This window comes from Orycteropus afer, unplaced genomic scaffold (genome assembly GCF_000298275.1).
Source record: "Orycteropus afer afer isolate SDZICR_OR568_19922 unplaced genomic scaffold, OryAfe1.0 scaffold00045, whole genome shotgun sequence".
In the NCBI taxonomy this organism is placed as follows: Eukaryota; Metazoa; Chordata; class Mammalia; order Tubulidentata; family Orycteropodidae; genus Orycteropus; species Orycteropus afer.
Window position 1 is genome coordinate 8,109,108 of NW_006921632.1, and position 11,818 is coordinate 8,120,925.

Consider the following 11,818-nt stretch of genomic DNA (forward strand, 5'->3'; position numbering starts at 1 on the left):
ACAGATCTTGTTTCATTTTTCTGCAAATGGATCTCCAGTTTTGCCAGCACCATTTATTAAACAAACATTCTCTTCCCCATTTAATGGATTTTGTGCCTTTGTCAAAGATCAGCTGACTATAGGTTGATGGATCTATATCTATCCTGCTTCTTTGTGTGGACTGTGATGCTCTGTTGTCTCCAAGGCATCATAGCGTTGTATTTAGATCTCTGTTAACTGTTTGTGAAGAGCAGTCAAGGGTGATTCTGGCTCTTCTTGGTGGTTTTTTATCATTGGCCCGTTGGTGGAGAAGTAGATAGTGGCTCTCGCTCAGTAAGTGACGTTGCAGGAGGTGTGGGTGTAGTAGTGCCCTGTGGGGACTATTGTTGTCTCCCACTCAATTAGACACAAATTAGAATTGAATAATCATCAAAAATCTAAAAGCACAGGGACCAAAAATATGCCGTGTAACCACACAGGAACAATAACCAAAAAAAGAAGAAAGGGAAAAAGAAGAAGAAAGAACAAGAAAACCTGCAATATCTGGAGATAGGGCATTAAGAGAAAAAAAGTAGAGGAGGAAAATAAAAAGGGAAAAATGGAAAAAGAAGAACAAGGAGCGGGGTTAACCACAAGAATAAAGGCAGAAAAAAACTTAAATTTAAAAAAAAAAAATTTCACCCAGGACCAGGGAAAAGAAAAAGTACTGAAAACTAGGACTTGGGAGGGGAAGATTAAGAATAATAGTAAAAAGGACAAAAATATTAATAATAATAGTTGTTTTAAAACAGAGAAATACAAGCAAACTAATCACTAGAAAAAAGAAAGCAAAAAAGAAAAAAATAAAAATAAAAAAAATCAGTGGAGGACAGGGCAGGGCACCCAGGCTCCGTCTGAGCACACAGACTGTGATGGAGTTCCTGTGGGCCCAGGAGGTAGGTGGCAGTGGGGGGGTGGACACACCTCTGTTCACTAAGTGGGTGTGGGGTATAAGAGTAACAAGAGGAATGTCGTACCTTTTCAGTCTTGCAGGTCCGCAGGGTTCTTGGGGTTGCTGGAAAGCAGAACGTGTTCTTAAGCCCCAGGAATCTGCGAGAGCACTGTCTCTTTAAATATCCAAAGTAGTCAAGCCGCTTTTTAAACCTTCAAAATGACGGCCCCCTCCGGACCGGCAAAATTCCACAGCTCAGCCCACCTTTCTCTTCACCTTCTCCTTTTGTTCCCCAGCCACCGTGCACAGTCCTCTGTGCAGTCCCTGGCTAGCAGGGTGATTTTTAGGTTAATTCTTAGGTCCTACCACCACTCGGGGATCTCCAGGCTGTCTTTGCTGTCAGGATTGCTGCCAGACCACAGCTCCGTATGTCTCCTTTTTTGGTGTTTTCGTGCAAATGCTTCTGCTAGTTGGGGTTTAGTCCACTTCTATATCCTTCCCTTTAAGGCTCAGGGGTCCAGGATTATCTTCTGTGTCTGTGTTAATTGGTTTCCCTTTTCTTTGTTGAAGAGGGTCTGTGCAGTCTTTCTGCCTAGTCCTCCATCTTGCTATAACTCTCTGCACATTGTTTTTCAAGCTTCTCTCCTACTATTCCAGAAGCTCACCTTATACTCGATGAATATAGTCTTTTGTGTTATTATTGTTGTTGTTAGGTGCCGTAGAGTCAGCACCAACTCATAGCAACCCTGTATACTACAGAATGAAACACTGCATAGTCCTGCGCCATCCTCACAATCTTTGCTATACTTGAGCCCATCATTGCAGCCACTGTGTCAGTCTGTCTTGTTAAGGGTCTTCCCCTTTTTTGCTGACTCTAATTTACCAAGCATGATATCCTTCTCCAGGGAATAGCCCCTTCTGACAGTATAACCAAAGTAGGTGAGACAAAGTCTAGCAGTTCTCACTTCCAGGGAGCATTCCAGTTGCACTTCTTCCAGGACAGATTTGTTCATTCTACTGGCAGTCCATGATGTATTCGGTATTCTTTGCCAATACCATAATTCAAAGGCATTAGCTATTCTTTGGTCTTCCTTATTCATTGTCCAGCTTTCACATGCATATGAAGCGATTGAAAATAGCATGGCTTGGGTGAGGTGGACCTTAGTCTTCAAAGTGACTCTTTGCTCTTTAACACTAGTCTTTTGCAGCAGATTTGCCAAGTACAATACTACATCTGATTTATTGGCTTCTGCTTCCATTGGTGTTGATTGTGGATCTAAGTAAAATGAAATCTTTGACAACTTCAGTCATTTCTCCATTTATCATGGTGCTGCTTATTGGTCCAGTTATGAGGATTTTCATTTTCTTTATGTTGAGGTATAATCCATACTGCAGACTGTAGTCTTCAATCCTCACCAGTAAATGTTTCAAGTCATCTTCACTTTCAGCAAGCAAGGTTGTGTCATCTGCATATTGAACATTGTTAATGAGTATTCTTCCAGTCCTGATGCTGCATTCTTCACATATTCCAGCTTTTCGGATTACTTACTTAGCATACAGATTGAATAAGTATGGTGAAAGGATACAACTCTGATGCACATCCTGCCTGAGTTTAAGCCATGCAGTATCCCTTATTCTGTTCAAATGACAGCCTTCTAGTCTGTACAGGTTCCTCATGAGCACAATTAAGGGTTCTAGAATTCCCATTCTTCTCAGTGTTATCCATAGTTTGTTATGATCCACACAGTCGAGTGCCTTTGCATAGTCAATAAAACACAGGTAAACATTTTTCTGGTGTTCTTACCTTTCAGCCAAGATCCATCTGACATCAGCAATGTTGTTGTTGGTTGCCTTCAAGTCAGTTTTGACTCCTGGCAACCCCATGTGTGTCAGAGTAGAGCTGTACTCCGTAGAATTTTCAAGACTACTATGACCTTTTGGAAGTAGATTGCCAGGCCTGACTTCCAAGCCACTTCTGGGTGGGTTCAAACTGCTAACCTTTTGGTTCAGAGTCAAGTGCTTAACCATTTGCATCTCCCTTGGACTCCATTAATTGAACAAAGATGTATCAGAAAAAGGAGAAGCTGATAGTGGATTGATTGGGTTTGGATACAGAAACTCTTAGGGGACTTAGCGCAGGTCCTGTAGAAAAACGGGGAACTTTGAAGAGCCATTTTGGATCAAGGGATTTTAAAATATAATATAGTGTGGGAGTTCTGGTGGCATACTGCCTAAGGCATTTGACTGCTAACCAGAAGGCTGGCGGTTCAAACCCACCAGCCACTCCTTGGAAGGAATATTGGGCAATCTACTGCTATAGAGATACCACCTTACAAACCCAAGGAAGGGTAACTATGAGTCAGAAAAGGACTTAACGGCAGTGAGTTTGTTTGCTTTTTTTTAATAATATAGTGTAATATATAGTTCATTGGCCCTGGACTAGGAGGGGAGAGGGTGCAAAGGGACATGACAGAGCCTTTTCTAGGGTGGTAGGTTTATTCTATTTCTTGATTGGGCTAGTAGTTACACAGATTGATATATTTGTCAAAAGACATGAAACTGTTCTCTGCATTTTATTGTCTAAACTATGCCTCCAGTTGATTAGTTGTTTAAGTACCTAAAAATGAATTAAAAACTAAAAAAAAAAAACTTGGTGTAAAATGTTACATAAATTACTTTTAAAAGAAGTATCTGTTTGTTTTTATGTTGTCCTTGATCTCCCTTTAATATTAGCTTAAAAGCAAAACATGCTTTTAAAAGTTTTTTCTTTGCAGCTGGTTGATAGCTATCTTTGAACAATAAGTAACCTTGAAATTATAGTTTTAGTTATTTGGCCAAAAATAGTTTAAGCACTATATTTAAAATTGCTATCCTCATTTTGAGAATTAATAATTTTTAGATTGCTGGTTTAATTTTTAAAACTAGTTGAACAAAAATGTCTTTGTTTTGAATTTTCAGAAATGATTTTATACCCTGGAATATTGAAACTGAAGTCCTTCCTCTCGTCTCTTCTGTGTTTCCAAGAACTATATTTCCAACAAGTACTATATCTTTAGAAAATTTTGGTAAAGTTTGTGAATTATTTTTCAAGTTCTTGTTTATTATCATTATCTCCTTTCAATCTTGTAAAAAGTGAGTGTTGATGACTTAGAAAAAGATACAAAATAGGGTATAATAAGTCGTAGGTATTTCTGTAAATAATTGGATAGTGATTTGACTTGAAAACCTTTCCAACTAGAAAATCCCATTCACTTTGCATACAGCAGCTTGCATACACTTTGTCTCATGGCATTGACTGTAATTTACCACAGTGCAACAGCTTCCCTCCCAGTTCTTCCCCATAGTTTCCTCTTCCCTGTGTTCTTCCCTCCCATGCACTCCTGCTCCCCAGGCTGTCTCCCTGTTCATACACAGTCGTTCTGTTCTCCCATGACTGATCTCTCCAAGGAGTGTTTCAACCTCTAATATAAATGTTTAGCTCATATGCCTATCTTTTGTTTGACTGGAAGCCATGGGAGTGGGTTTGATTCCAGACTTGAAGAGCAGCTAGGAGCCATAGTCTCAGTGGTTCCATCAGGCTGTATCAGACCAGCAAACCTGGTCCCTTTTTTTTTTTTTTTTAAATAAATGGTTTTGTGTTTTGTTCCACATTGTTCTCCCACTCTTTCCAGCATCTCCTACATAGATCTCCCTCTGAGTGGTTGACAGTAGTAGCTTGGTACCATGTCTAAAAGGTGACATTCTATGTTAAATACTATGTTATGAATAAATAGCTGAGTCTTTATCTGTTCGTGGATAACTTGTTAGTTTTCTCTTGCCTTTACTTAGATAATATCAATGCATAAAGCAAATGATAATTGCAAGACCAAGCATATTTTCCTTTTTTCTCTGTAAAATTGTCCACATGGATATAAATCTGATGATTACTCATTTCAGTAGCATTGAAAGACACTGAAGCACCTCACATTACTCAAATGTTAGTAGCTATGCATTTATTTATAATTTGTTTGATTCACTCCAGCATATTTTGTTTCAATATATTACATTCTTCTGCTTTGCATTAGAATTAGCTGACGTCACACTATTTTCATTTATTGAAACCCTGCTTACTTTTATTTATTTATTTAAATATTATTAGGTACTTCTTGTAAGGGATATGCATTGGCACATACTCAAGAAGGAGAAGAGAAGAAGCAAACTTCTGGCACATCAAATACCAGAGGATCGAGGAGAAAACCTGCAGCCACAACTCCTACAAGAAGATCTACACGTAACACGAGATCTGAAACAGTTAGTCAGTCTCAGAGGCCCCCAGTATCAAATAATTCTGAATGTGATGCCCCAGATGGCAGTAATCCATCTGTAAGTGTTTCCTCTTCAGCTGAGTCAGAAAAACAATTGAGACAGCCTCCAAAACGGAAATCTGTAAGAAGAGGGAGAAAACCACCTATACTGAAAAAGAAATTACGGAGCTCTGTACCCCCCCCTGAAAAATCATCTTCCAGTGATTCAGTAGATGAAGAAACAGTAGAATCTGACACACCACCTGTGTTAGAGAAAGAGCACCAATCAAACATAGCAAGTAGTAACACTTGTACTGTGCAGACAGATGCAGAAAATAAGTCTGCTAATGGCTTGAGAAATTGGAGTGAACATACAGACACACATGAGGAACATACTGACAACCATGATATAGAGGAAACAGTAAAGGCTTCATATTCTGAGGCTTATACCCAAGATCTTCCTATGCTAGTTGGAGTGGAAGAAGAAATTCAAGAAGTTGAGAATACAGGTATAGAGGCTTTGTGTATAGAAAGTGACATTTCTAAAAATATTTCTGAAAAAGGAGGTGATCTGTTGGAAAATCAAGACCAAATAGCTGGACCTTTAGAATCAGAGGTAAAAACGGATACGTGCATGGATCATCCTCCAAATGATTTTCTTAAATGTTCAGGATCTGAAATTGAGTTACACCAACCTGTATCTAGTCCTGTAGGTGAATTATCAGAGAACACTGAGTCAGTGGTTAACGAAGAAAAAATTAAAGAGAGTCTTATAGTAGAAATTACTGATTCTAATAATAAAGATTCTACAGTAATAGATTCTAATAATAAAGATTCTATAGTAAAAACAGAGCAGCTTTTAGAGAGTTCCAAGTTAGACTCTTCTGAGGATGAAAATATACAAACAGTGGACAGAAAATCCACTGAGAGCTCAGAGGTTCAGTTGCTTCAGGATATTGAAACTAAAGATGCAGAAATAATTGCAGAGTGTGATAGTTCAGGGAAAGAAGATTTCAATAGTACAGAAGACTCTGAAAGTAATTTATCAAAGAATGATCTTGACAATACAAAATTAGACACATGTTTAGAAGAAAAGAGAGAATCTCTGGGTGAACATCTCATATCTACAGATTTGCCTAACACACACACTGAAAAGATTCAGAAGTATTTTAGTGAGGACAATAATGAAATGACACCTATGGACTGTGATTCATTTTGTAGTGACCAGAATGAATCTGAAGTTGAACCATCTGTAAATGCTGATTCAAAGCAAGTGAATGAAAATTCTGTGGAGCATAGTACTGAAAATAATATACTACCTTCTGATCCTGTAAACAAAAAGGATGAAACTGTGTCTCAACCACATGAAAGCCCAATAAATATAGTAGATAAAGCCAAAAAGCCTCGTACTCGAAGATCTAGGTTTCATTCCCCATCTACAACTTGGTCTCCCAACAAAGACACTGCACAAGGAAAGAAGCGATCTCAGTCTCCATCTCCTAACAAAGAAACTGGAAAAGAAAGCAGGAAGTCTCAATCACCATCTCCTAAGAAGGAATCCACAAGGGGACAGAGGAAATCTTGTTCTCAGTCCCCTAAAAAGAATGTTGCAAGAGAAAGGAGGCAATCTCAGTCTCATTCTCCAAAAAGAGATAATACTCGGGAAGGCAAAAGATCCGAATCACTCTCCCCAAGAAAAGAAACATCTAGAGAGAACAGAAGATCTCAGTCCAGAGTAAAAGATTCTTCTCCAGGAGAAAAATCCAGGTCCCGGAGCAGAGAAAGAGAATGTGATAGAGATGGGCAGAGGAGAGATCGAGATAGAGAAAGGAGAACCAGAAGGTGGTCTAGGTCCAGATCTCATTCTAGGTCACCATCAAGATCTAGAACAAAAAGCAAGAGTTCATTGTTTGGTAGAAATGATAGAGCCAATTACTCTCCTCGGTGGAAGGAAAGATGGACAAGTGATGGTTGGAGATGTCCACGAGGAAATGATCGCTACAGAAAGAGTGACCCAGAGAAACAAAATGAAAATACAAGGAAAGAGAAAAATGACATCAGTCTGGATACTGATGATCTCAATTCTGACAAACGTAGAAATGACTGTCCCAGTTGGGTCACAGAAAAAATAAATTCAGGGCCTGATCCAAGGACCAGAAATCCAGAAAAGTTAAAAGACACTCACTGGGAAGAAAATAGAAATGAAAATTCAGGGAATTCTTGGAATAAAAACTTGGGTTCAGGTTGGATGTCTAATCGTGGCAGAGGTAACCGTGGCAGAGGCACTTATAGAGGTGGTTTTGCCTACACAGATCAGAATGAAAATCGGTGGCAGAGTCGTAAACCCCTTTCAGGAAATTCAAATAGTTCAGGGAATGAGTCCTTCAAGTTTGTGGAACAGCAACCCTACAAACGGAAAAGTGAACAAGAATTTTCATTTGATACACCAGCAGATAGATCAGGGTGGACGTCTGCATCTAGTTGGGCTGTGAGAAAGACTCTCCCGGCAGATGTACAAAACTATTATTCACGAAGAGGGAGGAATTCTTCAGGTCCACAGTCCGGATGGATGAGACAAGAAGAGGAAACAGCTGAACAAGGTAACATTCTCTATTTATTGATGCTGTTTTATTTGAAGAGGGAGATTAGAAACGTAATGTCCTAATTGTATGAACTGAAATGATCCCTATTTATAGTTTCAATATTTTAAGTACTGTTTGCTACATAACAGAGTCTAGGATGTTCTTATACAGAATTTAACCTCTGTTGATTTATTTCATATATTGCACTTGCAAATATTTTTATCATTGTCCATATACAAATAAGTCACTCGTAACAAAGATTTATCTTTTCTTGATTTTCTTTTGCTAATAACATTGTTAGGAGCTCTGGTAGCATAGTGCCTAAGGCACTAGACTGCTAACCAGAAGGCTAGCAGTTCAAACCCATCAGCCACTCCTCGGAAGGAAGATGGGGCAATCTACTTCCGTAGTGATACTGCCTGGGAAATGCAAGGAGGGGTCGCTATGAGTCGGGTCCGACTCGACAGCACGTAATAACAACAACAACAATACATTGTTAAAGGAAAAAAAAACCTGTTGAAAATAAGTCTGTTAACTTGATTTCTAATTTAGTAATGTAATTAAGTTTTATATGATTATTTCTTTTAGTCAATAAGTAACTGATTCTTCGCTAATGTTGATGGATGTTATATGGAGCTATTGTTAAAAATAATTCTAGTTGAACATTTCCTTTTAGTTAGAAAATCAGCCCATATGATTTAGAAATTATAGGATTAAACTGGGAGCTTTGGTGGCATAGTGCCTATAGCATTTGACTGCTAACCAGAAGGCTGGTGTTCAAACCCATGAGCCACTCCTTGGAAGGAAGGTTGGGCAATTTACTTCTGTAGTGATACCGCCTCGGAAACCCAAGGAAGGGTCACTATGAGTCGGACCCAACTCGATGGCAGTGAGTTCTGAGTGGAGGATTAAACTGAATAGAGATTGGTTTTGGTGTACCAAGTCTGTTCAGCTATACTTAATTCCAGTGGTTCTTTGCTTCTTTATCTAAAGAAATTTTTTCATGATTTTTTTTTCACAAGCCTTTTTTTTTTTTTTCCTTTTAATAGATTCTAACCTGAAAGACCAAACAAACCAACAAGGTGATGGTTCTCAGCTACCTATAAATATGATTCAACCACAAGTGAATGTAATGCAGCAACAAATGAATGCACACCACCAGCCTATGAATATCTTCCCTTATCCAGTGGGTGTTCATGCTCCTTTGATGAACATCCAACGTAATCCATTTAACATTCATCCTCAGCTGCCCTTGCATCTCCATACAGGAGTGCCTATCATGCAGATACCGCCTCCTACCAGTGTATCTCAGGGACTGCCACCACCACCTCCCCCTCCCCCACCATCCCAACAAGTCAGCTACATTGCTTCACAACTAGATGGAAAGCAATTACAGGTATGTTTTTGGCAATTGAAGTTAAATCAACATTATGAAAATGTAGTGTTAGGCTTCCTGGCATTCAAAATGATTCTTTTGATTAGGTTTATGGTAAACCTTCATAACCCCTCTTTAATTGTCCTTTCCCATTCCTCATCCCTACTCTGCCTCCCCCCAATAAAGAAAGAAAATTAATTGAACACTTAGATGCTACGTATATGCTGTTTTTTAATATCTATATCCAGACAGGTTTTTGATCAGCTTAAGAATACAAAAGTTATTAATCAAACTAGAATCAAGTGGTGGGTGCTTTAAAGTTTTTCCCTATTTTATTGGACTTTTGGGGAGTGGGAACAAGTGATAAAGTATTGTGATAAAGCTTGTCTTGTTTGGACATATGCTAGGTAAGGCTGTTCACTTCCATTATTGTCTCTCTTTCATTTTCATGAATTTACCATCATAGATAGAGTGAGAAAGTATGTTAAAGGCATATAGAAAGTTTGAATATTTGCAGACATGGTACTGCTTATGTCTACAGTTCAGAAATTCTAGAACCCTGACAACAAGATGTAAGGGAAAGACCAGAAGAATGTGATTCCAGAATTTGGGCTCTTACATCTTTTTTGCTACTAACTTATTTCAGGCCACTTCACTGCCTCGTTTTCTCCCACCTTTAAAGTAGGGATATTTGTTGTAGTTAATATTTATAAGGAGCCTTACAGGACATAATACTATTCATTAGTTTAGTTTCTTCTCCTACTACTTCTTGTTTTCAGTGTTACTGTCAGAACTTTATAGTACACATATGTAATTTCATAGTCATTTTGACATATTTAAATAAGGCTTTAAGAATGTAACTAATTTTTTCTTTGAAAGGCCCTTTAGATGTAAATGACCTGAAATACAAATTATCTTAAGTACTAAGGTTGAATTGTTTGTATTTTTTAATGTTACTTCTAATACATGATTATAAGACTTCTTATATTAAGTACAAGTAGTTCATTAACTAATGATAACTCTTTAAAACAGGGTATTCCCAGTGCTTCTCATGTAAGTAATAACATGAGTACACCAGTCTTGCCTGCTCCAGCAGCAGCCCCAGGAAATGTGGGAACAGTTCAGGGACCAAGTTCTGGTAATACTTCATCATCAAGTCACAGCAAAGCCTCTAATGCTGCTGTAAATTTGGCAGAAAGCAAAGTAAGTGTTACAGTGGAAGCCAGCGCAGATAGCTCGAAGACAGACAAGGCAAGTTCAAAGTTGAGAGCAATCTATATAATTCTGTATGTAATAAAAACAAAGATTAAAAAATAGCAGCTTTCTGTTTTATGAGTGGTGAAGGGAACTTAACTATTGATAGTTTTAAACTACAATGATATATTTGAATGATTTCATCTAAATATGTTGATGACCAGTGAGCACCTGGTAGTTTTTGATAATTATTTTTAGAAATGTTTGAATTGTTTTTGTTACTATTTTGTGTTTGTCACATTAACATTTGAAGAGCTTCTTACAATAATGTAAAGGTGTAATGTTTTAAATTTCATATTTTTTAAGAATATGATTGGCAAATAATAATTATATATTTTTCTTTGATCAGAAATTACAAATTCAAGAAAAAGCAGCTCAAGAGGTAAAATTGGCCATTAAACCGTTTTACCAAAATAAAGATATCACCAAGGAAGAATATAAAGAGATTGTACGGAAAGCGGTAGATAAAGTAAGTTACAGCTTTAGGGACATTATGTACGTATTATTTTGAACCACTGCTATTTTAATAAAGGAATGCTTAAGTCTCACTAAAATAATAATAAAGGCTAGCTCTGGTGGCATAGTGCCTAAGGCATTTGACTGCTAACCAGAAGGCTGGTGATTCAAACCCACCAGACACTCCTCGAAAGGAAGGTTGGGTAGTCTACTTCCAGTGATAATCACCTCAGAAACCCAAGGAGGGGTCACTATGAGTCGGACCCGACTCGACAGCAGTGAGTTTGGTTTTGGTAGCTCCTACTAATTCTTGTCTGTTTTTTTACCATTTGAAAATGTTAATATGAAGTATGAAATCTAAACATGTAAAAAATAAGTGTGGTCATCTCTTTGCATTTATTTATTTTCACAAATCTTTCTATTTTGTTTTTTATTTCTCTAAGTATGAAAAAGTTTCACCCTCCTTCTTCTTTAGGTCTGTCATAGTAAGAGTGGAGAAGTAAATTCTACTAAAGTGGCAAATCTGGTCAAAGCCTATGTAGACAAATACAAATATTCACGGAAGGGGAGCCAGAAGAAAAACCTGGAGGAACCTGTGTCAACTGAAAAAAACATAGGCTGAAATGAGGACTGCTATAAAGGATACTCTCAAGATATCTGCAAAGTGCAATTTCCACATGTACCATTAACTGAAAATCATACACAACTGTGATTGAAATTTGGTTTTTATAAAATTATTTTTTTTTAATGTAGGATATAATGTTTTGTTCTAAATAAATATAGATCTGCACTGCAACTTCTATATCCTCCCCACTCCCACCCCACTCCTGATAATGCAAGGGAAAGTAAAGATTTAAAAGAATGTGCATTTTTACTATGACTGTGTTATAGTGTGGATACTGGAAGATGTATAGGTTTTTGATTTGATCAGTCAAGTGCATAAATTAGAAACTTCTAA

General features: G+C 37.8%; 1 protein-coding gene across 1 annotated transcript in view; it reads left to right on the forward strand.

Moving 5' to 3' along the window:
• SCAF11 (SR-related CTD associated factor 11) overlaps window positions 1–11,482 on the forward strand; it is an 84,634-nt gene extending 73,152 nt beyond the window's left edge. The window contains exons 9-14 of the mRNA XM_007937911.1: window positions 3,869–3,975; window positions 5,049–7,793; window positions 8,825–9,171; window positions 10,183–10,401; window positions 10,754–10,873; window positions 11,336–11,482. Of these exons, the coding sequence (XP_007936102.1) occupies window positions 3,869–3,975; window positions 5,049–7,793; window positions 8,825–9,171; window positions 10,183–10,401; window positions 10,754–10,873; window positions 11,336–11,482 (3,685 nt within the window). The remainder of the gene's footprint in view (window positions 1–3,868; window positions 3,976–5,048; window positions 7,794–8,824; window positions 9,172–10,182; window positions 10,402–10,753; window positions 10,874–11,335) is intronic.
• Window positions 11,483–11,818: the final 336 nt, after the last annotated feature.